Below are 26,663 nucleotides of genomic sequence, written 5' to 3'. Positions count from 1 at the left end.
AGTTAGCCCTCCGGCTAGAGAAGACACTGACAGACTACATGGCATATGTAGAAAAAAAAGGCTGAATTTTATTTTTCTGCTGCGCGTGTTCCTCGGGAGAACAGAAGAGCGGAAGGATCCTCTCAACTAGGTTAGAGGACAGAGCCAGGGGCAGGGCCTAAAGAGGCCAGTGGGGCAGGCACTACCATCAAACCTGCAGACTCTGCTCCTAGGAAGGGAAGCTGGAGGAGAAGGGGATCCCTGAGGCACAGAATCAAGTAACAGTGGGAGAGAAGTGGTCAGGCCCACCCTTCTTCCTTTATAAGGAGGTTCTTGAGGCAGGTGGGTGGGAGGGGAAGGGGGGGATCAAGCCCTAAACTGTGAGGAGACATAAGTTTCCCACCTCCTTTTCTTGGCTGGTGAGAAGAAGATCTTGGAGGTCCAGTGGTTGAAACTCAAAATTTAGGGTATGGAGCTGGGCCCAAGAAGTGGAGGCTCAAACAAGGGAAGGGACAGCCCCTTCAGTCCATAGATTTGGGCCTCTGGTCTGAAGCAGCCAGGGCCTGGATGTTAAAGGAGAGGAAGCTCAGGGCTTGGAACCAGGCTAGCTCTTCACTCAGCCTCACCTTCCTGGGGCCGGGAGAGCAGGTTGAGTTTTCTTTGTAACTGGGCCCGGAGGTAGCGGAGGTCTTGCTGGTCAAGTCCGTGAGCCAGGCCCAGGTAGAGTGTAAGGAGGAGAGCAAGGAGGAGGCGGTCAGTGCCCAGAGTGGGCACCACCCACAGCACTGTCAGCAACTCCACACAGACTGGGTGGCGCAAGTGGGAGAAGAGTCTCAGAGCCCGGGGAGACTTCAGGGCCAGAGGCTCACCCAGCCCCAGCACATGGTAGTATACCTAGGAGGGAGAACAGCTTAGAAATGAAGTCAAACCCTTTTTGCAACTTAGCCACCTCTTTCCTCCCTTTGGAGGAAACTTCCCCTTCTATAACTCAGGCCCAAGAACCACCCTTCTGAGACTTGGACTCCTGATTCTCATCTCTGCTAGGCCCAGGAGGCCTATGGTTTCTGACCTTTGAGGGAAAGCTGAGGGGAGACTCTCTTATAAGAAAAGGAAGTAGGTGAGGGAGTTGAAAGAAGAGGAAGGTGGAAGAGCATGGGAGGAGGAGGAGGAGGGAAATCCTTGAAAGGGAAAGAGGCATTCTAGAGGGAATCAGAGGTCTCAGGTAGGAATCTGGGAGCCTCACCTGTTTGAGGCCCATGAGCTCGGCGTAGTCAAAGACGAGAAGGATGCTGAAGATGAGGAGCCAGGCTATGACGTGGAGCACAAAGCAGAGGAGGGGCACCCAGGTGGCCCATGGCTCAGCTCGAGCCTCCCACAACACAGGGCCTCTGGGTACAGGTTCCCAGTACCGCATCACCAACTGGGAAAGGATGAAGGGCTGGGTATCTCAGCAGCCTACCCTTGAAAGACCTAGACCCAGAGGCTGCCCCCACCCCAGGCTGGACTGCAGTTCTCCCCACCTCTACCATGAGCATCATAAACAAAAATTCACCATGTGGAGCATGCTAGGTGGGGTCCCAAGGATGTAAGGATAACCTGTATCTACCCTGAGGACTTAAGAGAACAGATGGGGGTGACCAGATAGGTACATAAAGTAGCCTGTGCCAAGCACACACTGAGAAAACAAATGTGTACTAACTGGGAAGCCTCCTCTTGAGACCTCAGGAAGTGATTCTGAAGAAAGGGTAGGACTGAAAGAGGTGTCACCAAAGGGATCTCAAGCAGAACAACATGAACAAAGTTGCAAAGGTGAGAATGCACATATGGTGCTTGGGGAATGAGGAATGGTACACCATTCTTGATAAGAAGAAGGATATGTGCTGTGGAGGAATGGAAGCTGAGATTAGAGTCCTAAACAACCTAAATTCCCCTAAACCCACATTTTATCAGAAGGCTAAGGTCCTTGCCCCTTCAACTGAGGGCACCCTTCTCACAGATTGTTTCCCTTGGGGACTCAGTGGCCAAGGCCTCATACCTGCAATGCCAGGGCAGTGCATGCCACGTACAGTGACCTCTGAAGAACCCCAAAATATCGAGACATCCACGCCTTCACTGTCTCAGTTGCCATGAGGCTGTGCTGCCCCACAAATAGTATCAGGAGACCCAGATCCCAAGCCAGGGGGGCAAGGATGCTGCAGTCCTGCAGAGCAGCCAGCCATCCTTGGCGGGCATCTAGGGGGAGTTCAAGAAGGGGACAAAAGATCAAGAAAGTTTCAGGAAACACCCCCTACCCTAATCTCCTCTTGGGGGTCCCAGGCCATGTCCTTTAATGCTTTCACGAGCCTTAATGCTTCCTCTCCTGGTTTTTCCCATATCGCTTTTCCATTCTCTGCCCTTTCCCTTTTCCCCAGGCCTCCTTCAGAGTGGGGAGGAGGATTCCTTCAATCACAAAAGGCTTGGCTGGAGAGGCCACCATTGGACTGATCCTCGTGTTTTCGGTACTCCAAATGTGCCCTCTTTTTAACACTCCCCTCTCCATAGTCCTCTCTACAAAAGCACTTTCCTTTCCTCTGCTTCTTATCGCCTTTTCCCTCCCCACTCAGTCCTAACTCTTCCGCCTCTCCAAACCGCTAATCCCTGAGTTCCTAATTTAGCCCTCCGGTCAGCCCTGAAGCTTCTCGGGCTTTCAAGGTTCTAGTTCCCTCTCCCGGACTTCCCCTGTCATTTGTCTCGAAGCCCCGCCCTCCCTCGCTCTCGTCCGGCTCCACCTCCAGCCACAGAGCTCGTCCTCGATCCCTTCCGCTCACCCGGACCCCCAGGCTCCGGGAGCCCTCCAAGAAGTGGCCGAAGAGAGGTAAAGCGCACGAACTCCACTCCGGTGCCAAAAGCCAGGATGAAAGAGGCGAGGGCAGCAGGGACCAGGAGCAGAGTTGGGGCCATGGCGACACTCGGAGGGGTTGAGAAAAGGGCGGGTATGGGATTCCCGCGGCCGCAGGCCCCGCCCCCGCCCCCACCTCCAGCCTGGGGTCCTGCCCAGGAAGGCGTGGCCCCTTCGCGCCGCTGCCTCGGCGTGCGTTCTCCGCGCGCTTTTTTTCCACACTGTCCCTATGGCGGGTCCCGGCGCCCTGACTGAGCCTGCGGTCGCCGCGTCATAGAAGGGAATGTTAGAATTCTGAGTGACAAGTGGAAACGTAGCTGCTCTGCAGCCACTCGTGTGGGTTGAGTCGCAGCTCGGCTAGTTGTCTCATCTAAAATGAAGACAGTTCGTTCGTTTCTTTCAGGGTTCTTGTAGAAAACGAGAATTATAAACCCCCTTTTCTGTAACCTTAGCCACTAAACATAGCCAAAGTCAGAGGTTACAAAGCGTCGGTTAACACTTCAAATAGGAAACGGTGAGAGAACGGAAGACTGTTGACCGAGGCTGAAAACCCAAAGGTCTGAATCACCTATTGTATCTTGTTAAAAAGTTAGTGACCATTTTACCATAAAGTAAATTAATGTTTATTCTGTAACTTATTCTCTCCACTTGCCAAGGACAGAGAATTTCTCTGTAACACTTAGATTATTTCTAATAATGCCAAAGGCTGTTGATCTATAATCATGAGAATAACAATGTTAAATATTTGTGATAGAAAATTTTGTGTTGTAAACTTTGTAGTAGGTTAATTTTACCCAAGCTTGTGATAATTATGACTTTACTCTGCAAGCTCATAAGCCTGACCACCATCCACGAGTCAGAAACCGCTAAGATCTTTTGTCTGAATTTTTTCCTTCAGACCTGTTTGTAATACCTACAGAATAACATATTTGAAAAGCAAAGTAAAAATAAGGTTTTCCTCCATCTGAATTAAACATCATGTTGCTAAGGACCTAGTCACAGTACCTAGGACCATAGCAGGGACCTTAGAACATCATGTAGCGAAATCCTTCAGCTTACAGACATAAGAATATAAAGAAAATTGACCAAGATGAGAACTAAGTTGCTGCTAGTCCTGTGGGCTCATGGATGAGAAAATTGCCAGGCAGCATCCCACAGCCTTTACTTTCCTTCTGTTGGAGGATCAGTACTCCCACCCTCCTCTGAATCAGTGCTGTTGTAAACTATACCAGTCTTATGTTTTCCCTCCAGATGCACCCTTCACCCTTCTTGTTCAAGGTTGTCCCGAATGGACTAAATCAATGAAAATCACAGCTTTTATTGAGGAAGCCCTCTCTGCATAACTGCTCTCTCCTCTCAACCTTTTGGACTTAGAGGTGGTCACAATAGAGCTGTGAGTACTAGGGTACTGTAACATTATGATTTCTCTACACTCTCCCAACTTCCTTGTCATTTTCACTGTATTAAACTCTCTCCAATTATCCTAATTTGACTGTGCTGTTATTTCCTGCTAGGACCCTGATAGAAATACATTATTTGTACTACTATAGTATTCATTGGAAGTGTAAGAAAAGATCTCTATTCTCCAGAAGTTTAAACTGGGGCACTTCAATGTCACTAAGTCAAGGTGCAGATGAGTGCTAAAATGGGAGTATAGAGACAGCTAGTACTGTAAGGCGTCCCATGAACCTCAAGGCCATAGACAGTTTTACACAGTACAAGATTCTGAGTGTGCAAGGGGACTAATATTTATTTGGGTCCTACTGTGCTGACAGCTCAGAGCCTGGAGCCTGCTTCAGATTCTGTCTCCCTCTCTCTGCCCTTCCCCCCCTTGCGCGTGTGTGCTCTCTCTCTCTCAAAAATAAATAAACATTAAAAAAGAGAGACATGTTTATATGTTTAAAAGTCAGCAGTAGTGGCAAAGCTCATGCTCTTTCTACTACACCAAAGTTTTACAAACTTAAGTATAATTTACTTGCAGAAAAGCCACTAACTAATCACCCATCTTTGTTATTAAAGTGAAATTCACATAACATAAAAACAACTATTTTAAAGAGAACAATCCAGTGACATTTAATACAATTCATAATGTGTGCAATCACCATCTCTATCTAGTTCCAAAGCGTTTTTATCATCCCAAAATAAAACCCTATACCCATTAAGCAGTCACTCCCCATTTCCCCCTTCTCCCAGCTGCTGACAACCACTACTCTACTCTGTCTCTATGAATTTACCTATTCCAAGTATTTCATGTAGGTGGAATCATCCCAGGCGACTTTGTGTCTGGCTTCTTTCACTTAGTATAATGCTTTTGAGGTTCATTCTCAAAACATTGTAGCAAGAATCAATACTTCATCTCCTTTTATGGCTGAATAATATTCTGTTGTGTGGATATGCCACATTTGTTTATTCACCTGTTAATGAACATTTTTCTTTTCACCTTTTGGCTCTAATGAAGTATAGATATGAACATCTGTGTACAAGTATTTGTTTCAACATGTGTTTTAAGTCTTTTGGGTGCACACCTACTAGTGGAATTACTGGGTCTTTTGGTAATTCTCTGTCTAATTTTTTAGAAATTGTCAGATTGTTTACCACAGCAGCTGAACCATTTTATATTCCCACCAGCAATATGTGATAAGGGTTCCAATTTCTCCACATCATTGAAATCAACCAACTTTTAAACTTTAAATTTAAGGGGCACCTGGATGGCTCAATTGGTGGAACATGCAACTCTTGATCTTGGGGTTGTGAGTTTAAGCCCCACAGTGGGTGTAGGGCTTACTTTAAAGACAAAAATAAACAAATACATAAATAAGATGTAAGATTATAAATAAATAATACATAAATTTAAGATGTTTAAAAAAACCCTGCACTACACCATAAGGCACAGAGTGAATATTTATTTATCACAGAAATTAAACGTAAGCTCTAATTTTATAAATACTGGAAAAGCAGGCCAGAAAAGTGCAAAGATCTGCTCAAAGTCAAAACTAAAGAACACTTCTAACAAGATGGGGTGAGGAGAGAGGAAAATATTTTAGTAGCATTCCATACCTCCAACCTCAAATTTACTTACTCCAAGCATCCCTTCAAGTTCTTGACACTAAAATTGTTTCTACTCTCTTTCAGAGGATGAATAAGAATCCCAGTCAAAGAGGGAGAGAGATGGCTTCCAAACAGGAGGCAGGACACCATGTGTGCCACACAGAAGTAAGTACATCAGTCCTGCTAAGGGCAGCCACTTATGATATCTGAGAATGGGATTACCCAACTCTAAGTGGCCATTTGAGAAATCTGTGTCTCATCAGGTGACCCAGCTGCCTCCCACTCTTTGTGTCTCAATCTAAACACTGAGTGACCACTGACATGCTCCAACTCCTGGGCTGTAGTGTCTTTGTGGAGATGGTAAATAGACCTGAATAGCTTATAGGAGGCCCCTCCCTTCTCAAAGATGGGAGGGGTCTCTGCCTCAGTTTCCCCTTCTAGAGAGCAGAGGGCTCTGGCTGTCCCCCACTGATATCATTATGGAACCCCAGCTGGGGTCCCTATTCAGTGCTGACTCCCCCCTCCTAGCAGCTGCTCTCTTCCAAACACACCCCTCCTCCTGCTGCCCCAGCCCTTGACACTGGCTGGCCTTCTCCCCCACACACAGGCCACGAGATGGGCTCCTGAGACCCTCCCCCAGCAAAGGGCTGCCTGCAGCTCATTCTGGAGAGAGAGAGCAGGCAAAAACTTGGACTGGCAGATAGAGGCCTGGGGAGTCAGAGTGCCTCAGTTTCCTCCTCAATAGCAACTGAGTATTTACAGTATCTGAAAGCAGGCTTGATACTTGATGGCACAAATGTAGACTTCATCTCCTTTCCCGCTTCCTGCAGGAAGCAGGATGGGGGCAGGTAGCACCTGGTAGGCAGGATGGTTTGCCCCTCCCTCCTCCATCCCTTCTGGAAGTTTTGGGGCCTTAGTGCCTGCAACAGCCAGCCTTGGGCAAATAAAAGACTAGGTTGTTTACTAAAAAAAAAAAAAAAAAAAAAAAAAAAAAAAAGAAACAGAAAAAAAAAAAAACTGTGGCTAAAATCTCACTATCTTTTTGTTTATCCATAAGCCTTTTTAGCCCCACCCATGTTCCAAGACAAATCAGGTCAGTATACCCCAATTCTTTCTAAAGCCCTAGGTTCTTTCTTCCAAATCTTTTCTAACACTTTATTTACTGGTCTGGGAGGGAAAACAGTAAGTACTGTGGTGATGTTTTCACGAGGATGACATTTCCAAAGTGGAGAGGATGAAGGCCTCTGGCTTGGCTTCCTGCTTCAGCACTCCTGTCAGCAGGAACTCAGGTGAGAGAATGGGCAGCCCAACCCGAAATGGAATAGAGCATCGAGAGAAGTCCTGGGAGCATGTAATCACAACTCTCTGAGGCTGGGAAAGACAGAGAGCAAAGACAAAGTCATGGGTGAAAAACAATCCTAGAAATAGGTTTGGAGTCCACAAATCAGTTTCAGCATCGCTACAATATACCTCCTGATAGGAAGCACACTTGCTGGAAGTACTCTTCCCAGAAAAACTGAACCTGAATTTATTCGAGCTTTTAAAATTAACTACAATTTACAAGGAATGTAAGAGATGGAAGAACAAGATAAATTACACAGCAAAAGAGCAAACAGAAAAACCCAGACTGGAACATTCTAAAGAACAACTGACATAGTTTCTGCAGGAAGTCAATGGAATAAGAAAGGCTGGGTGGGTTGGGGGGGGGGGAGGATCTTCTAGAGTAAAAGAGAATTAAGAGACATGCAATTGTGAGGGGAGCCTGGGTGGCTCAGTCAGTTAAGCAACTTATTTCAGCTCAAGTCATGATCTCAGGGGTGATGAGATGGAGCCCTGAGTTGGGGCTCTGTGTTGTCAGGGCAGGGCCTGCTTGGGATCCTCTCTCTCTGCCCCTTCCTGCTCACATGTGCAAGCATACTCTCTCTCAAAAATAAACAGGGGTGCCTGAGTGGCTCAGTTGGTTAAGCCTCCAACTTTGGCTCAGGTCATGATCTCACAGTTCGTGGGTTTGAGCCCCACCTCAGGCTCTGTGTTGACAGCTGAGAGCCTGGAGCCAGCTTCAGATTCTGTCTCTTTCTGCCCCTACCCTGCTTGCACTGTGTCTCTCTCTCTCTCTCAAAAATAAATAAACATTAAAAAAGTTTTTTTAAATAACCATTAAAAAAAAAGGAGATTGCAATTGTGGCAATACTTGGACCTCATCTGAATCTTGACTTGAATTATAAAGACACATTTTTGGCCAATTGGAAAAATCTGACTAATGGACTCTGAGAAAATGACAAGAAACTATTGTTAATTTTGTTATGGATCAATAATGGCATTGTGATTATGTAAACAAACATACATCATTTCTTACAGAAGTATACTTTAAGTATGTAAGGGGAAATAATATGATGCTTGTAGTTTCCTTTAAGATACTTCAGCAAAGGGGCGCCTCGGTGGCTAGGTCAGTAAAGCATCTGACTCTTGGTTTCAGCCCATGACATGATCTCATGGTTTGTGAGTCTGAGCCCCGCATCAGGCTCTGTGCAGAGCCTGCTTGGGATGATCTGTCTCCCCTCTCTTTCTGCCCCTACCTTGCTCATACTCTTTCAAAATAAATAAACTTTAAAAAACTTTTTTTTAAGTACTTCAGCAAAGAAAAAAAAAGGGATAAATGCAGACGATGTAGCAAAATCTAAGCTACCTTGTTAAATCTGAGTGACTGATATGTGGAGGTTCATTGATATATGGAAGTTCTCTCTCCCTTTGTGTATATTTAAAATATTAAAAATGCAAAATAAAAATCCATTTGGAATCAGCAAACCTCTCCTACATTCCTATCCCTTTATATACCACAGAGCTTACCCCCACCCTCTCACTACTCTGTGTTTCTATCCATACCAGTATTCTCCAAACTTTTCCCATTCCAGCCACCTCTTTAACTGCCACCTCACTAGACCCAAAACATACCACCCATACCTTATAGGAGCGGGGCATGCTGGGTAGGACAGTGCCTCCACAGCAGCTGATGATCTCTCCCATTTGAGGTGGTGGTGGCTGGACTCCTGGGGTCACATGGATCTCATAGCCCTAAGCAGAAGAAAACAGTGAAGACCATAGATGTATGCACTGAGAGCCCATGAACAGCTGGAGAGCCTCAGGAAGGAGGCCTGAAACATGGGGTAGAAGACAGCCTCTCACCTCTAGCAACCTTCTCTCCCGAGCCCGGCTCAGGGCATCTCGAAGGCTGAAGCCAAAGTTCTTCTCCTGCTCAGGATCAGCCACCACATATTCATCCGGGGGCAAGAAGCAACCAGCCTTGCGGGACTAAGGATAGCAGCAGTGAGCATCAAAGCTCAGCCCAGCCTACCACCCAGCTCTTCTGCTTAGCATGTGGACGGAGCTTATGAAATGTTCTTTGAATTAAGCTTTCTGCCTCATTCACCTCCCTTGTCTTCCTTTACCCTCTTTCCCCTCACTACTTTCTAGAGCATCATGTGAGCAGTCTTCTGCCATCAATATCTCTGCTGGTGTGCTATCACCTCCTGGCCTCTCACCTGGTGCAGCCAGTCCAGGGAGAGGATGGGGATCCCCCGCCCCAGGGCACACAGGAACTTGACCGTGCGGCGGACTCGATCAGTCACCAGGTGGGAAGCCTCTGCCACTGAGCTGGCCAGACTCCCACCCAGGGCCAGCACCGCCCGTTCTCCACGGGCATCCACCACACCTGTGAAGAGTACCTGTGGAAGGAGTTAGCCTAAGTTGGTCACGGCAACCCACGCCATCAGTGTCTATCTCTGAACCCCTAAGTCTCCTCCCATCCTCCCATGTCTGTCTCCCACCAAGCCCCAGGCCCCTTCTCTCCTACTTTGGGTGCTGTGGACTCTTGGTTAGGTTTGACCCGCCGAAGGCTGCGGCTTGGGATTCCCCTGGGCTCCTCCTCTGTTTGGTCTCTCTTTCTCTTGCCTGGTCCTGGAATCACTGCAACCTGGGATTGAGAAAGATCTTGCTGGGAGTTTCTGAGCCTCCAAGCCCTTTCCTAGCTTCATGGCCCCAGCCCTCACCTCACCTTATCCTTCCTTGGGCTCTCTGCTGAATCTTCTTCCTCTTTGTGGAGGGACACGGTCTTCTGTTGGAGCCGTTTTTGAAGTGGGGGTGAATCCACAGTAGCCAAAGGCCTCTTGCGGCTCTGAGAGGGCTTAGACTGGGGCTCTGGGGTGAACTCAGATCTGCCTGCTGCCTCTACCTTTTGGATCTGGGTAGCATGAGTGGGGGCCTCAGGAAGCTGGGCAAGAGCAGGCTCGGGAATGGTCCTAAGAGACTCCACTGCTCTCACTGCTCGTCTTTGGTTCTTTGAGGATCGAGAGTTAGGTTCAGGGGGTGCAGAGTGGGGCTCATGGACAATGGGAGCTGTGAAGGACCCATGCTTCCTTGTGGCCCTCCGCTTACTGCTGCAGTTGGCTTGAGGGATGGGCTCAGGGGGAACAGGCTGGCCTATGGGGTCAGGATTCTGGGACTCAGGGGTGGTAAGAACTGGCACAGCACTTACTGTAGACCTTAGTGTCTTACCCTGACCACCCTCAGCTATAGCCTTAGGGGTGACCAGTTGATCTATGGGGTTGAGAGATTCAAGGTCAGAGGCTATAGATTCAATTGGTTGGGGGATCTTGACAGAGGACCTATGTATCCTTCCCCGAGTGGCCCGAAATGTAGGCTCAGGGGTGACAGGCTGATCTGTGGAGATGGAAGGCTGGAGCTCAGAGGCTGTGGGGACAACTGGCTCAGGGGTCTTGACTGAGGACCTTTGTGTCCTGCCCCGAGTGGCCCGAGGTGTGAGTTTGGGAGTGACAGGCTCGTCTGTGGGGGTGGAAGCCTGGAGCTCAGGGACTGTGGGGACAACTGGTTTGGGGGTCTTGCTAGAAGACCTGGGTGTCCTGCCCTGAGATTTACGTTTGGGGGTGACAGACTGGCCTTTGGGGGTGGTAGGCTGGAGCTCAGGGGCTGTGGGAACAGTTGGTTCATGGGTCTTGACAAAAGACCTGGATGTCCTGCGCTGAGATGTGGGTTTGGGGGTGACAGACTGGTCTGTGGGGATGGAAGACTGGACTTCAGGAGCTGTTGGGACAACTAGCTCAGGAATCTTGACAGAAGACCTAGGTATCGTGCTATGAGTGGCCCCAGATGTGGGCTCAGTGAGGACAGACTGGTCTTTGGAGGTGGTAGGCTGGAGTTCAGGGGCCGTGGGGACAGTTGATTCAGGAGGGATCTTGACAGAGGACCCACGTGTCCTGCCTCGAGTGACTCGAGATGTGGGCTCAGGGGTGATAGGCTGGTCTTTGGAAGTAGAAGGCTGGGGCTCAGGGGCTGTGGGGACAATTGCTTTGGGAGTCTTGACACAAGACCTACGTGCCCTGCCCTGAGTAGCCCCAGATACAGACTCAGTGATGACAAACTGGCCTTTGGAGGTGGAAGGCTGGAGCTGAGAGGCTGTGGAAATAACCGGTTCAGGGGTTTTTACAAATTTATGTGTCCTGTCCTGAGATATGAGCTCAGGAGTGACAGACTGGTCTTTAGAGGTGGAAGGCTCAACATCAGGGGCTGTAGGGACAACTAGTTCAGGGGCCTTGACAGAGAACCTTTGTGTCCTACCCCGAGTGATCCGCGATGTGGGCTCAGGGGTGACAGGCTGGTCTTTGGAAATGGAAGGCTGGAGCTCAGGGGCTGTGGGGACAACCAGTTCAGGGGTCTTCACAGAGGACCTACGTCTCCTGCCCCGAGTGACCTGAGATGTGGGCTCAGCACTGAGGGGTTGGTCTGTGGGAATGGCAGTATGAGGTTCAAGGGCTACAGAAGAAACTGGAGAGGGTGTCTTCCTGGAGGACCCTCGGAGCCTGACTTTGGGTTTTGGCAAGGGAGTCTCTGGAACTTTTTGATTCCTGTTTTGCCTGGTCCTGGGAATGGGCTCTAAAGAAGATGGAGAGGAAGAACAGAAGGGCTGAGGCACAGGATGTTTTTGACTCTGAAAGAGGAGGGGGTTTTGGTGTGGGGCTGAAGCTTCAGGTACTGCAGGAGGCTGACAAGCATCTGTGGATTCCTGATCACCCTGAGGAGAAATAGAAGCAAGTGAGGGAGGAAGAGGCAGAAAGAAGAAAGACAGTACTTGAATACTGTTCTTGATACTTGTTTATGGTTAGACTGTGTTCCTGGCATTTCACTTGTCTATGACCTCCCTTCCTAAGACTGGAAACTTCCTGGGGAGGGAGCAGTCCTCGTTCCCACAGACCCCGCCTCATGCTAGAATAGTGTTCTCCATAGATGGATGATGGCAATAAGAGGATGGTTGGAAAAAAGAGGGAAAAGACACAAAAAAAATGGATATTCTGAGTTAGGTACAGGGAGACAGAACTTGAAAAACAGATACAGAAAATGACAGGTGCCAAGGGAAAGGGAAAGAAACCAACTAAGGAGTGGTGACAACAGATTAAAACTGGGAAGACAGAGAAAGGAGTAGATTGGAGCAAGGTCAGGGGAAGGAACAGTGGAATAGGAGGCAGAAACAGCAGCTCTCACCCCGAAGGCCTTCTCAGCAGGTGGCACCTCACAAGTCAAGTGGCCTAGACAGAAAGTAAAAACAAGTGTAGCTGAAGTCTAAGCAGTCAGTCACTTGGGGGTTGATTAGCACGAAGGCTAACCTGGAGTTCCCCTCTGTCTTCACTTACCTCTCTGCTGCCTCCTGGGGTTCATTGGGACTCCCTCTCCTCCACCTGACTGGCTCCCAGAAGCTACTGAGGCTGAAGCAAGTCCCTGATGACCGCCTGTCCCTGTTTCAAGCTCTAGTGTTGGACTGGAGGCTTGCCCTTCCTGGTCCTGGCTCCCTTTCTCAGTCTCCCCTCTCTGTGGGCCTCTCTCCAGTATTACTTCCGGTACCTCAACTCCTAATCCATTTGGCTCACCCTCTCTCTCTAGTACTAGTTTCTCTGTTTCTCTCTCAAATATTTCTCTTGCAAGAATCTGCTTTTCTATCTCTTTCTCTTGTATTTCCCTGGTTATCTCAATTTCTATGTTCAAACTCTCCATATTTCTTTTAATACTTGCAATTTTCACCTTTTGGTCAGACTCTTGTCCTTGAGTATCTCTAGCTAACACCTGTATCCCTCTGGTTAACTCTTCTTCTCCTATCACATCTTCTTGTTCTCCTGATGGCAGGTTCTCAGTTTCCCTGTCCAATGGTCCTCTCTCAGGGGCCACCCCCTCTGCTGCTTCTCTTGGTATCCCCATGTCTTTCTCCATAGTCTGCATCCCTTTGTCCTGAATCCCCAATGGCTCTATGTGAACTGGGCTTCCTGGATTTTGGCCTTGTGGTATTGTCCAAGGTGTAGAGAGGCAGGATCCATGGGCATCAAGAGGAGCAACAATGGGCTCGGGCTCAGGGGCCTCAGACTCTCTCGGACAGAATGGCTGTGTTGCCAAGACCTCCCACGGCTCATCCAAGGTACCTGGAAGGAGAGAGGGAGAGAGAGAGATACAGATTGAAAATGTAACAGGTTGAGAAAAGATTAAGATAAATTCATGAATAATAAACCTAAATGGATTATTAAAGGAAAGTTGGGAATAAGGAGGACAGTTATAACATTTAGTATTTCTCTAAAAAATAAGACCCCACACACGTACATAAATTCTCATAGGGGTGCCTGGGTGGCTCAGTTGGTTAAGCATCCAACTTTGGCTTAGGTCATGATCTTGTGGTTCATGAGCTCAAGCCCCACATCAGGCTCTCTGCTGTCAGCACAGAGCCCGCTTCGGATCCTCTATCCCCCTCTCTCACTGCCCCTCTCCAGCTCGTTCTCTCTCAAAATAAATAAATAAAGTTAAAAAAAAAAAGTTCTCATAGCAGCCTCTTTAAAAATGAGGGAGGGGCGCCTGGGTGGCTCAGTTGGTTAAGTGTCCGGCTTGATTTCAGCTCAGGTAATGATCTCATGATTCGGGATATTGAGCCTTGCATCAGGCTCTGCATTAACAACGAGAGCCTGCTGGGGATTCTTTCTCTCTCCCTCTCTCAAATAAATAAATAAACTTAAAAAAAAAAATTTAAAAAGATGATGGAGATGGAGAAACATCAGCAAAAGTCAAACAATATGAAAAAAGCATGTAGAGGGAGAAAGCAATGATGCCAAGTTAGGGGCATGAAAGACAGAATAGCTTATACCTGTATCCTGGAAGCTACGGCAGGAAGGACCAGGCTCTTGGGGTAGAGTAACCAGAAACGCCTGGGTGGCTTCATCCTCCATGCTCTGGGCTGTTGCACAAGAAAAGCCAACTCAAGCACAGCTCCTCCACAGAACTCCAGGGTCCCATTCCTGGTTTCTTGCCTCACCCATGCTAGCTTTCACAACCTTCAAGGACCACCATTTTGGGCTCCCAGGTCCCACCTGCACCAACATCCACATGACATGGATGTCCTCACCTTCCAGATTCTGATTGTCTCTCTCCACAAAGCACTGAGTAGCCTGTAGGTCCAGGTCTTCAGAATCTGGTGGAGGAAGAATAGAGGACAGATAATAAAAACTCTACCTGACCCTTAATTCCTTACTCTCTCTACCATTTTCTCCCTAACCCAAATCCTTCTGCAATGGACCAAATGTGTGTATCCCCCAAATTCATATGCTGAAATATAATTTCCAAAGTGAGTTTATTAGGAGGTGGGGCCTTAGGGAGATGATTAGTACATAAGAATAGAACACACGTAAATGGGACTAGTACCCTTAAAAAGAGACCCCAGAGGGGCGCCTGGGTGGCTCAGTCGGTTAAGCATCCGACTTTGGCTCAGGTCATGATCTCGCGGTCCATGAGTTCGAGCCCCGCGTCGGGCTCTTTGCTGACCGCTCAGAGCCTGGAGCCTGTTTCAGATTCTGTATCTCCCTCTCTCTCTGCCCCTCCCCCGTTCATGCTCTGTCTCTCTCTGTCTCAAAAATAAATAAACGTTAAAAAAAAAAAAAATTAAAAAAAAAAAAAAAAAGAGAGACCCCAGAGAGTTCCCTTGTGCCCTCTGCCATGTGAGGACATAGTAAGAACACAGCTGCCTATGAACAAGGAAGCAAGTCTTTACCAGAACATGACCAATCTGGCATTTTGATCTTAGACTTACCAGCCTTCACAACTGTGTGAAAAATAAATTTCTGTTATTTATAAGCCACCAGTATTCTGTTATTGCAGCCCAAATGGACTAAGATACTCTATAAGCATTCTTTCTTTTAGGGGTCAAGGGAGAAGGCCAGCACTTACCACCGTGGTTGTCTCCAGAGTCCTGGGTCCTGTCCATATGTGGTTCTCTCTCCCTTTCTATGGAGGTCTGGGTTCCCTCTCTCTGTGGCTGGATGGATTTCCCTGAAGTGCCTGTGACCACCAGATCATTAATGTCCTCCCTCGAGACAGGGAGGTGATCCTGCTCCACCTGTGACACAAGTGACCCACCCTGGGCCCTCGCCTCAAGATCTCTCTTGTGCTCAAGAACAGTTACAGCCCTCTTTGCCCCAGCATCCTCTTCTGCTGGAAGCTGGCTCTTTCTTATATCTGCCACCACTGAAGCTGCTAAGGATATGCCCTCCACACCTGTCTCACAGTCCCCAGATGGAGGTTGGGCTTCCTCTAGATGCATCACAGGCAGCTTTGCTTGGCCCTCTTCTACTTCCACATCTGTTTGATCTGTCCATACCACAGGCACCTGATGCTTCTCCACAAGTATAACAGCTGACCCTGGTGGGACTTTCTCCTTCACTTGTATGTTGATGTCCACTGTGGCAGAGGCTTGGCTTCTCTCCAGATGGACCCCAAGTGAGCTCTTATCTTTGTCCACCCCTAGATCACTGTTTTGGGGAGGAGGTTGCCTGTTTTCTGAATATGCCTGGTCTGTGTGACCCTTGAAAACAGTTCCTCTCTTTTCCATTGGGAGCCCCTCCTCCTCCATGTCTGTGTCGCTGTCTCTCCCAGTAGAGGTTTGGTTTTGCTCCAGAAGGGCCACAGGTTGGGCCCTGTCCTCTTCCAAATCTGTATCTCTGTTCCATGTAGTGGCTCGGCTCTCTTTCAGATGTGCCAAAGCGAGTGCTGCTAAGACTTCTTTCTCACCATCTGTATTGCTGTCAATCACCACAGAGGCTTGGCTTCTCTCTAGAGGGACTGCCAGCTGGATCTCACCTTCCCCCACATCTGTATCATTACCAGTTGGGCTCTCCTGTAGATGTACCAAGGCATGTGTCCGAGGACTCTCTGTACTAATTCCATGGAAGATTTGCCTCTTCTTCATAGGATCTACAGCTGGGGTTGCAGGGATCTCTTCTTCTTCCACATCAGTATCACTGTCTATGAAGTCAGAAGGCTGAGCCCTTTCCAAATGGACCACAGCAGGCCTTCCTGGAGGCCTGCTCTCATCATCCACATCTGTGTCACTGTCTTCCCCAGTAGGTTGGTTCCTCTCCAGTATCACCCCAAGTGAAACCACCCCATTCCTTGCATCCCTTTCAACTTCTGTGTCATTGTTTCTCTCTTTTACTGAACACTGATTCTTTTCAAGCTGGATTTCAGTTGCCATAGCTGTAGACTGTTTTGTCTCTGTAGTGGAGCCTCCTCTGGCAGTTGAGGAGGCCTCTCCTGATGCTGGATGTTGACTTTCTTCCTCATCTGTGTCACTGTCCAGGTTGAATACAAAAGGTGGCCCAGGGCCATCTGGGGCAGGGGAAGGCCCCTCTTCATCACTGTGAAGGGAACAGAAAGGAAAGAATCTAAAGCATGTTTCCCAAGAAGGAATATTCTACTCAACAGGGAGCTCCCTGAGAGCAGACACAAGGCAGTAGCTGTTTTTTTCTCTCCAGCAATTAGTTCTCTACTTGGCACGTCAGGTTAATGAAAGTTCAGCTGAGCAAAAGACTATGTGCAATTCCCCGGCCCCACTTTCATGATAATCATCTCTCAGAGATGGATCCTATAGCCCTGGTTCCTCCTCCTTTTGAAGACTCAAGTATCTGGTCTTCTGCACTCACCTCTCTGGAACCACTGCAGCTAGAGGGCAGGTTCTTGGTTCTTTCACCACACACCTTTCTGAAGGAGAATCTATAAAGAATAGAAAGGAGTAAGTTGACTATTTTAAACTCACCATCCCCATCTTCTCACCCACCCTCCCAATACACAAACATACCTACTTCCTCCTCTGAGTCCTCAGCCAACAGGAGTCCCTGGGGTTGAGTTCGTCCCTGTACCCTGGGTGTCTCTTCTATAGTTAGAGGGCCCCGGGAAACAAAGGGCAGGGGAACATTCAGGCGATGGTACTGGCAGGGCAAGTCAGCAAAGAGAATCAACTCCTGGTCCCTCAGCCGATGACTCACCCCTGGGCTTAGGACCTTAGGAGGCCTTAGGACTTGAGTACCATTGAGGCTGCCACAATCTTGAAGGACAGGTGCCTTGTCCCAGGCCAAGATTTCAATCACTGCATGTTGTTTGGAGATGGATGAAAAGGGCAGGGTCACAGAGCAATCAGGCATTCGGCCTACCATATTCTTCCCGAGATACAGAGGGAAATCTAAGAATTAGAGAGGTAGATAGATTAAGGCCAGAGTCTTGGCCTGCTATCAGGAAAATATTCCTGTTAAGTACCCCACTACTAACTCAAGGTCTCCACATACATAAGAAAATAAAGGCTGTAGTACACCTAAGTATTGAAGAATATAAGCAATGTTATTCATTGTCAATATCCATCCATCCATATTGGGTTTTTTTCTATTGTGGTAAAATATATGTTAAAATTTACCATGTAACCATTTTTAAGTGTACAGTTCAGGGGCATTAAGTACACTCACATTGTTGTGCAACCATCACCACCATCCATTTCCAGACTATGCTCAATTTCTATCTGAATCTCTTCACCTTCTCCTACCAAAGTAAAATTGAGCCCATTGAGTCCAGGGCACTTGCCTGGAACAATCAACTCAATCAGCCCCCTCTTCTCCATTCCCAGTGAAAAACATTTTCAGATCTCCTTGAAATATATATAAGCTTCTTGCAACCTTCCAACTACCTCCCCATAAAAATAAGGGGCCTGTGTCAGTACTCGAGCATCTAATAACCTCTGACCTTTTTCTGGTCCATGGGCACTACTGAAGATATGCAGTCGTCCTACGGGCTCCAAGCTACACCCCAAGGATTCACTGGGTATCTCTTTCTCCTCCTCTTCCTCAACCTCCCAGTTAATAGCTTGGGTGTCTTCCATGACCTGGGAAAGAAACACATTATCATCATCTCTATCACAACATTTAAAAAATATTTGTGATGGTTAGTGAGTTGGAGCTCAACATTGGGCTCTATGCTGTCAGCACAAAGCCAGCTTTGAATCCTCTGTCCCCCTCTCTCTCTGCCCTTCCCCCACTTACACACATGGACATGCTCTCCCTCTCTCAAAACTAAATAAAAATTTGTGACTATGATAAAAAATAAATATTGGTGGGGGATAAATATTACAAGGTCCCAAGTACACAAATATATACAAACACACGTGCTTACGTACAGAGACAAACATTTTCAGAAACAATGTTTGCCTTAGGATATACAATATACTGATAGTTTTCATTCCCGTTCTCTATTTTTTAAATGCTGATTTGCAACACACAGTTTGAAAAAAAAACATTTCAAAGGGAGCCAAATTATGCTAAGCATCAACTATGTGTTGGGCATTGTGTTATATGTCAGGCATAGCAGACATAGGAGGCATGCATTTAGGAAAGTAATGCTAAAAATATTAAATGAGTTGCTCAGAATAACATAGCAAGTAGGTGGAAAGGACAAGAATAAATATGCTTCTGGAGGCAAAGCCCATGGTTTTTACACTTTACCAGAACATCTCAGTATGATCAGAGTAAACTTCAAAGAATCCTAACAGCTGATATACATACATGCTTGCTATGTGTGAAGCACTGCTCTAGTTACTTTATATCTATCTACCTATCTCTATATATGTACATATATACATATAAGTACATATATTTATATATACAGATTCAGTCCTCACAAGAATCTTGTAAACAACTATTACTACATTCTATTTCTCGGATTAGGAAACTGCAACATACATGGGTTCAAGAACTTGCCCGAGATCACCAAGATACTGTCCATCCTCTGTTTAACATTTGGTGGCTTTTCATGCCCACAGAATAAAGTAAAATCTCAACTCCATAGCAAGACCTTCCATGATCTGAACCTCAGGTCCTACAATGTATGCTCCCCTCCCCCAAAGCCTATGGTTCAGCCATATGGACCTTCTCCCCAATTTCCCAACACAGTTCCTGTTGTCTCCCACACCTGCATGCTTTAGCCAGTACCTTGGCCCTTAACTCCTAGTTTTCTGATCCAACTCCTACCCATGATTTATGATTCAATTCAAATGTCACTTCCAACAAAGCCTTTCCTGGAGTCTTCCCTGCTTTCTGGTGTTCTTTGTGTACCCACATGTTCCACAGTGGTCAGTAAACTTGTCTTTCCCCTAACCTTTCTCACTATATTGTAACCAGTACTTTCCATTTCTGCCTTCACACACCCTCTCGAGAACTGGACCAGCAGAACTGTGTCTTTTCCCCTAGGGCACACCATATTCGCTCGACAGTACCTATTGTGTACCTGGTACTGTTCAAACCAAACATAAAATTAACCCTGCCCTCCTGTTGAAAGGGGATGAAAACTCAAAACAGGATGGGTGGAACTCACTTAGAAGGATGCCATCCCAGAGGTTAATTGTTGACAGGGAAAGTAGGACGCGTCCATGGGGACAGTGCTAACTCCGTCCTTAAGACTGGAGGATTCGGCGGGAGCCCGGGACCCTTGGCTCCAATCCAGTGGACCACCATCTTTGATCCCTACCCCAGTGGGTTCCCTCCAGGCCCAATGTCTCATACCTAAACTCGGGGAGGAGCGTCAAGTAAGGATGAGTATTACAATCCGAGAAGCAAACTTCCAAGTATCCTCCGCCCAGTCGCACCCAAGGCACGCCCCTCCCGCCCTCCGGGAGAACAAAGATGGCACCCGAGGAGTCGTGGGCGAGGCCCCCAGAACTCACCTACTTTGAGTCCCCGCGCGCGCCACCAGTAACGGCCACGACCCAGTGGCGCTAGAGCTCGTGCCGGGAGGGAGCCGATTCGCTGATTGGCTCCTGCTGCTGTCTTTCACAGCCCTGCTGCGCGACGATTGACGAAGCTCCCAACGCCGAGACACAAAGCCCCGCCCCCACCCTTAACAGCTTCAAGGGGCTGCTTCTCCCGGGAACCCGAAATCGGTTGAGGGAGGCGGCAATCGGAGGTTGCTCTGTGCGCACAGAATCGCGCACCTCGATTGGACAGCTCCGAGGCACAACCCACCACCGCTTCACCACCCACCGCCCACTTCCCGCGTAGATTTCCAAACCGCAACCACAGAGTCTGGCTGCCGCCGGCGGATAGAGGGGCTTACCATAGTCATTGCCGGATGCGTTTACTGCAACCAGAGAGCCCTTCCCCAGTCCTCCGAGACATGGAGTCCGCTGACTCATGAGAAATGAAAATGAGGTGTGGGTTGCAGTCGTGGCTGGAGGCTGCAGTTTGGAGAACGGCCCGTAGGCGTGGCGCTTGAGGACTCCCTCATGGAACTTCATTTCCTTCTGATTTGGCTTTTTTAGTAGAAGTCATGTCTGTTGCTCCCTGAGAATACATCCCTGATGGACATTTGGAGGTCATTTTCCTAAGGATCCGTAGGCGAAGAGAGAGAACTGTTTTGTTAACTATCTTAAAGGTTGACCAAGGTCTTTCAAGAGGTGTAGAAAGGATGATAAAATCATCTATTTCATGATCTCATACTAAGAGGAGAAGAGTATAGTAACAATTCGATATGTGTATAATTTAGGGAGTCTTTTTGCATTCTTTATCTCACTTTCTTCCGACCACAACAATCAAATAAGGAGAAGTAGATTTTACAGAAGGAATTGAAGGTCTGCGCGGACCTCCCGAGGTTCCTACAGCTAATGTTAGGTAGAGACAACTTGAAACAAGTCCTCTAATTCTAAATTCTGAGCCCTCCCCACTACCACAAAATAACTGCTTTCATGGTGATCATGCTCCAAAACATGAAATATTCTCTTTTTAGTGGGTAGAGGGGGTCTTATACAACTTGATGTTTATTTTTTTAGGTGAGGAGAAATGTGTTGAATGGATTGTGAATGATCTTGTTGTCCCATATTGTTACAGTGCTTACCACACTCCATTGTTTACACACTTCCCATCAAATTGCAAGATCCTGAAGACCCGGGAGCTAATTTTTACTCTTTTTGTATCCGTAGCTTCTGGTTTGTTGGATACCTAGTTTCTATCAAACGAATTAACCCCTAAGAAGAGGCATGCTACCCTGACTTGAGCCCATCCAATTTTCTCCCATCAGCTCCCCTCTTTTGTTTCAATCCTGAGGCTTTTGAAAGATTGCAATGACCAGCCACCTAGTCAGTGAATTCAGCAAACTGAAAAACAGTTCCACTGAAGTGTCTAGAGAGGCAGGCTGGAAGACACTAAAATTCTACCACGCACTTCATCTCAACAGTTCTGTGACAAAAAGCGTCTTTAGTGCTGCTCTAAGGCCCAGAACCCGTTACACGTAGACAAAGACTTCTGGCTTCACAGATTCCAGATACAGTTTCTCTAAACCATTCAACTTATTCTTTGAACACACCCTCAGACAATTATATCTCTCTTCTAAAAAGCCCTTGCTGCAATTTGGTTTCTTTCTAAACATTATCATTAGAAAACTTACAAAGAAATAGAGAGGCAATACGCTCTTTCTATCTGGGGGAGCAGCGGCTCACTGGCGCTCATGCCTAGGGGCACCAAAGGACCAGCCGTTAGCAGAGCAGGGTGCCGCATTTCTCCCGTTTTCGCTGAGCTAAGCGGCCCTCTCTTCCCAAGAGCTACCGCAGCAGGGAGCGTTCGGGGCGTGCCCACTCCACCTTCCAACGCCTGGCACCCTAGGGTTCCCACTTAGTGTGTCCCCGAAAACTACTCCCTCTTAGTACAAAAACTCAGGCATGGGGGAAAGAAATCTTGCGCAAGATCACTTTTCATCAAAACAAAAAACAAAACCCAAACCAAAAATCCAGTATCCACCCATCCCTCCCTTCCTTTTCCAGCGTGGACAACAATGGAGGACTACAACTCCCAGTGAGGCCTGCGTTCCTCCATCCAAGCAGAGACCAATGGACGTCTCATACGTGAGTGGCATCGACTAATCAGGGCCAGCCTAGATAAGGCTTTGTCTCGGGACCGCGGCGCGGGGCGCGTTCTCCCGCCTCCCAGCCTGGGCGCACGCGCGCCCCGCCCTGCCCGCCTTCCCTCCTTTGCCCTCCCCTCTTCTTTCTCCCTCTCAGAACCTTCCTGCAGCTGCGTTCGGACCTCGCTGCTCTAGGCTCCGGGACACGTCCCATCCTTCCAGCCTGCGACTAGCAGTATAGAAAAAAAATTCCGTATCATTTTCTTGCCCCCTACACATCTTGAGGCGAGCAAAAAATTTAAAATAAATTTTAACAATGAGGGAAATCGTGCACATCCAGGCCGGTCAGTGTGGCAACCAGATCGGTGCCAAGGTAAGGATTTTAAACCTCTTCTTTTAATTATATTTCTTTTGAGATGGAAAAAGTCCAGATAAATGATGAAGAATAGTTGTGGGATATATTTGCATTTCATCCATAGTTGAACTTTGCCCCCCAAAAGTTTTCTATACATAATAGACCTCTGTAGCTAGATTTCGCTTTTGAAAAATGGGGAATTCTTGGCTGGCTTATTTTGGGAAAGCTATTAAGTACCTTTCGGGTTCTGTAAGATTTTACCTGAAAGTGTTCTAACGGTCTGAGGACCGGGGAGGGAGGAAGATGCGGAAACGGTTCGAGACAAAGCGAAGCGAGGTTTCCCCCATGTGCATCCCCCTTGGCTGGGTTTCGTCGGAGGGGGAAGGAGAGAGGTTGGGCGGCGGCTGCGGAGAGCTCGAATCCCACCCGTGGGCTGGGGGACGCGTTGCGCCAGGGTGGGCTGCGCTGAGCGGTGCCCTTCGCAAAAGATAGGCATCTCGCGCGCCCGCGATCCCTGAGGGGCGGCCCCGTAGTTCTTCGTGGATGGAAGACTAATAGGTGCTGAATTAATTTTATTTCCTTTCATCTCCCGTAAAGAGACCCTTTTAGGGCGTGAACAGATACCGGGAAAGAGGGCGGGAGAGTCCTTTTCTTTAAAGGGTCCCTCAGGAATAACCAGGGGGAGAAAGGAAGATAATCCGTATTTAAAGCGAGGGCTTAAAAGCTAGCCAAGGAATAAAATACCGAGGCCAACCAAGGCAGAGTTGGGGAGTGGTGGTTTTTCTTTTTTCTTTTTTTTTTTTTTTTTTTTTGCGCGCCGTTACAGTGTAGCGGGGGAAGGGCGGGGAGGAAGTGCTGCTGCTACGTTGTAGCAGAAGGGCGGGGCCGGGCGCCCCTGGCGCGCGGGGACAATGCGGCCCTGCCGACCGGCTGGGGGCGCGCTAGTCCGAGTTGAGCCCCGCCTCGCGCGGAATTCGCGCCCCCGCCCACGCGCGACGCACCCTTTGTCAGTGGCACGGCGCGCGCGTGCGCCTCAATCGTGGAGGGAGGGTGGTCCACCGCAGCAGCTGCTGCTTTCTCTACCCCTTGCCCTTTGTACAAGTCCGGGAGGTGCGCTTGTCCAGTCTGGTCTGCCGCCTCCATCCCCCTCGGCACACTCCCACCCCACAATTTCCTGCTATCGCCGGGCATCCTCAGCCGCAACTCCGTTCACATCCCAAGCAGTGAAACCTGCGGGTGGCTCGTGGAAGGAAGTGGCAGGCAGATGGGAATACCGGGCCCTAGAACCAGGCTCACCACCGGGGTGTCTGGGATTAAAATGTGTGGATCGGGGGAGCCTAATTGGCTGGGACCAGAGCTTTTGAGGTCTCATTGTTTTCCCTCGGCAGTTCTGGGAGGTAATCAGTGATGAACATGGCATTGACCCCACCGGTACCTACCACGGTGACAGCGACCTGCAGCTGGACCGCATCTCCGTGTACTATAATGAAGCTACAGGTAAGGGCGGGAGCCTGGGAAGTTTGCCTCCTATCTCCTCTCCCCCTTCTCTGGGGTCTCTTTCCAGCCCTGGAGAACCCTTTACCACCTTCGGATGGGTCTATCTTTTTTTTTTTTTTAAAGGAGAACTCAACTTAATTTGACTTCCCCGTGGAGCAAAAGATTGGCTCTCCTGCCCCCTGGTGGCAGCACTTGGAATCACAAGTTTGGGTCCTTGGTCTCCCAGCCCCAATTTATCTTGTCTGCCAATTTTTACTCTACTTTCTTCCATATAGGTGGCAAATATGTTCCTCGTGCTATCTTGGTGGATCTAGAACCAGGGACCATGGACTCTGTTCGCTCAGGTCCTTTTGGGCAGATATTCAGACCAGACAACTTTGTTTTCGGTGAGTTATACACATATTAGTAGATAATGTGCTGTTCAATTTACTAGTATGAAGGAAACAGGAAGAATTAGGAGATAATTGTTATACTGGAGAGCTTACCTGGGGCTGTGTTCTGAAATCTCTAATGCAGGGTGTTGATAGTGACTACCCTAGGTTGTAAATAATGGGGGGGGGCGGTATATCACAGGTGAGTGAGAAAGAAGGCACATTCATGGACATTTTTCCAAAAGTTGAAGGTGGAATTTGGTCTTTTATCTCTCACCTCACTAACCAAGATTGCCTCCTGACCCCATTCCAGGTCAGTCTGGGGCAGGCAACAACTGGGCCAAGGGCCACTACACAGAGGGGGCTGAGCTGGTTGACTCAGTCTTGGATGTGGTACGGAAGGAGGCCGAGAGCTGTGACTGCCTGCAGGGCTTCCAGCTGACCCACTCACTGGGTGGGGGCACAGGCTCTGGAATGGGCACCTTGCTCATCAGCAAGATCCGAGAAGAATATCCTGACCGCATCATGAACACCTTCAGCGTGGTACCTTCACCCAAAGTGTCTGACACTGTGGTTGAGCCCTACAATGCCACCCTCTCCGTCCATCAATTGGTAGAGAACACAGATGAGACCTACTGCATTGACAACGAGGCCCTTTATGACATCTGCTTCCGCACTCTCAAGCTGACCACTCCAACCTACGGGGACCTGAACCACCTTGTTTCAGCCACCATGAGCGGTGTCACCACCTGCCTTCGCTTCCCTGGTCAGCTCAATGCAGACCTCCGCAAGCTGGCAGTTAACATGGTGCCCTTCCCACGTCTCCACTTCTTTATGCCTGGCTTTGCACCTCTGACCAGCCGTGGAAGCCAGCAGTATCGGGCCCTTACTGTGCCTGAACTCACCCAGCAGGTCTTCGATGCCAAGAACATGATGGCTGCCTGTGACCCCCGCCATGGCCGTTACCTCACTGTAGCTGCTGTCTTCCGTGGGCGGATGTCCATGAAGGAGGTAGATGAGCAGATGCTCAATGTGCAAAACAAGAATAGCAGCTACTTCGTGGAATGGATCCCCAACAATGTCAAGACGGCTGTCTGTGACATCCCACCCCGTGGCCTCAAGATGGCAGTCACCTTCATCGGCAACAGCACGGCCATCCAGGAGCTCTTCAAGCGCATCTCAGAGCAATTCACGGCCATGTTCCGGCGCAAGGCCTTCCTCCACTGGTACACAGGTGAGGGCATGGACGAGATGGAGTTCACTGAAGCTGAGAGCAACATGAACGACCTTGTCTCCGAGTACCAGCAGTACCAGGATGCCACCGCAGAAGAAGAAGAGGATTTTGGCGAGGAGGCTGAAGAGGAGGCCTAAGAGCATCATCACCGTAGCCTTCTCTGTTCCCTCAGCCTTCTTCCTCAACTGCCCCTGTCCTCTCCCTCAGAATTTGCATTTTCTGCCTCTATCTTGTTTTTTGTTTTTCCTTTTTTGGAGGGGGGTTCCTAGAACAGTGCCTGGCACATAATAGGCGCTCAATAAATATTTGTTGTTTGTTGAATGTCTCCTCTCTTCCACTTTGGGAAAACCTAGATTTCTGCCATTCTGGGTAACCTGGTATTCCCCTTAGGTATACATTTCTCTCATCTGTCCAGTTGATATTTCCCTTTGTTTAAGAAGCTGGAATTCATTAGATCTCATTTAGAACCATATGCTGAAAACCCAGTAGATGGCCACCATCCTAAGCCCATGTGGTAGCCCAAGGGAAAGGAAACCAACCCACTTCATAACAGGTAGGGGTACCTATAAGGAAGGGTTAGGGTTTTCTATTCCAGAGCGGTTTTGGGGAAGGCTATACAGGCTATTGAAGTCCTGATTTCCGGGAATTTCCCTGTTATTTCTCAGCTTTAGGGAAGGTGTTAACAGTATTATCTCCATTTTTAGTCCCCTTCCAAGCTCTGTCCTATTTCCTTTGTAGGGGTCTGCCCACTCTGTTGAGTGGGATCCTTCCCTCTTCTATGCAACCTCTTTCACATGTTGGATTCCTTTTCCCATGGTTGGAGAAGAAGGCCAAAAGGGGGAAGAGCGACTGACTTTGGTCCCTAAAGCCTCCAGAAAGGCCCTCCCCATCCCCACTTTTTCTTACAAACCTAGCCCTGCCATGTATAAGGTGTGTATTGCCACCTAAATACTTGAGTCATTCCTCCAGAGAAGGGACAAGGAGAACCCTCCATCTTTTGGCAACATCTCATCTCGTCCTTTTGCTATTCCTTTTATCCACCTGCCCTTGGTTTTGTCC

The 26,663-nt window shown here is 48.3% G+C and overlaps 3 protein-coding genes and 1 long non-coding RNA gene across 9 annotated transcripts; 2 read left to right on the top strand and 2 right to left on the bottom strand.

The window, feature by feature from the left end:
* Positions 1-44: 44 nt before the first annotated feature.
* NRM (nurim) lies at positions 45-2,982 on the bottom strand. Of its 2 annotated transcripts, XM_049653699.1 has the most exons (4): positions 2,787-2,982; positions 2,015-2,211; positions 1,223-1,399; positions 45-873 (listed from the first exon to the last, which is right to left on the bottom strand). In XM_049653699.1, the coding sequence occupies exons 1-4, from the start codon at positions 2,917-2,919 to the stop codon at positions 592-594; spliced, it is 789 nt and encodes a 262-aa protein (XP_049509656.1). In that variant the 5' UTR covers positions 2,920-2,982; the 3' UTR covers positions 45-591. The 2 variants fall into 2 exon arrangements, with proteins under 2 accessions (XP_049509656.1, XP_049509657.1); XM_049653700.1 differs by lacking the exon at positions 1,223-1,399.
* Positions 2,983-3,046: 64 nt separating this feature from the next.
* LOC125938498 (uncharacterized) lies at positions 3,047-6,235 on the top strand. Its single transcript, XR_007462721.1, has 3 exons — positions 3,047-3,414; positions 4,109-4,250; positions 5,990-6,235. It is a non-coding gene; the product is annotated as an uncharacterized LOC125938498 (long non-coding RNA).
* MDC1 (mediator of DNA damage checkpoint 1) lies at positions 5,741-20,263 on the bottom strand. Of its 5 annotated transcripts, none has more exons than XM_049653675.1 (15): positions 19,980-20,263; positions 18,008-18,146; positions 17,076-17,456; positions 16,921-16,990; positions 15,170-16,635; positions 14,352-14,417; positions 14,094-14,183; positions 12,607-13,383; positions 12,458-12,501; positions 9,957-11,990; positions 9,756-9,875; positions 9,445-9,627; positions 9,089-9,214; positions 8,867-8,977; positions 5,741-7,276 (listed from the first exon to the last, which is right to left on the bottom strand). In XM_049653675.1, the coding sequence occupies exons 2-15, from the start codon at positions 18,141-18,143 to the stop codon at positions 7,109-7,111; spliced, it is 5,772 nt and encodes a 1,923-aa protein (XP_049509632.1). In that variant the 5' UTR covers positions 18,144-18,146; positions 19,980-20,263; the 3' UTR covers positions 5,741-7,108. The 5 variants fall into 5 exon arrangements, with proteins under 5 accessions (XP_049509632.1, XP_049509631.1, XP_049509633.1 ...); XM_049653674.1 differs by lacking the exon at positions 19,980-20,263 and adding an exon at positions 19,819-19,973; XM_049653676.1 differs by lacking the exon at positions 19,980-20,263 and adding an exon at positions 19,631-19,805.
* Positions 20,264-22,276: 2,013 nt separating this feature from the next.
* Positions 22,277-25,925, top strand: TUBB (tubulin beta class I). Its single transcript, XM_049653689.1, has 4 exons — positions 22,277-22,520; positions 23,891-23,999; positions 24,275-24,385; positions 24,684-25,925. The coding sequence occupies exons 1-4, from the start codon at positions 22,464-22,466 to the stop codon at positions 25,739-25,741; spliced, it is 1,335 nt and encodes a 444-aa protein (XP_049509646.1). The 5' UTR covers positions 22,277-22,463; the 3' UTR covers positions 25,742-25,925.
* The last annotated feature ends 738 nt before the right edge of the window (positions 25,926-26,663 follow it).

Source organism: Panthera uncia, assembly GCF_023721935.1.
Source record: "Panthera uncia isolate 11264 chromosome B2 unlocalized genomic scaffold, Puncia_PCG_1.0 HiC_scaffold_24, whole genome shotgun sequence".
Classification (NCBI taxonomy): Eukaryota; Metazoa; Chordata; class Mammalia; order Carnivora; family Felidae; genus Panthera; species Panthera uncia.
This window is presented reverse-complemented; position numbering and strand designations above follow the sequence as displayed.

Excerpts from the sequence above, each read along its gene's own strand:
- TUBB (XM_049653689.1), top strand. The coding sequence starts at position 22,464 with ATGAGGGAAATCGTGCACATCCAGGCCGGTCAGTGTGGCAACCAGATC. Across the intron at positions 24,000-24,274 it reads GTACTATAATGAAGCTACAG|GTGGCAAATATGTTCCTCGT; the intron begins GTAAGGGCGGGA and ends TCTTCCATATAG. Across the intron at positions 24,386-24,683 it reads ACCAGACAACTTTGTTTTCG|GTCAGTCTGGGGCAGGCAAC; the intron begins GTGAGTTATACA and ends ACCCCATTCCAG.
- NRM (XM_049653699.1), bottom strand. The coding sequence starts at position 2,919 with ATGGCCCCAACTCTGCTCCTGGTCCCTGCTGCCCTCGCCTCTTTCATC. Across the intron at positions 2,212-2,786 it reads CCCGGAGCCTGGGGGTCCGG|ATGCCCGCCAAGGATGGCTG; the intron begins GTGAGCGGAAGG and ends AACTCCCCCTAG. Across the intron at positions 874-1,222 it reads AGCTCATGGGCCTCAAACAG|GTATACTACCATGTGCTGGG; the intron begins GTGAGGCTCCCA and ends TCTCCCTCCTAG.
- MDC1 (XM_049653675.1), bottom strand. The coding sequence starts at position 18,143 with ATGGAAGACACCCAAGCTATTAACTGGGAGGTTGAGGAAGAGGAGGAG. Across the intron at positions 16,636-16,920 it reads GCTGCAGTGGTTCCAGAGAG|TGATGAAGAGGGGCCTTCCC; the intron begins GTGAGTGCAGAA and ends TTCCCTTCACAG. Across the intron at positions 14,418-15,169 it reads CTCTGGAGACAACCACGGTG|ATTCTGAAGACCTGGACCTA; the intron begins GTAAGTGCTGGC and ends TTCCTCCACCAG.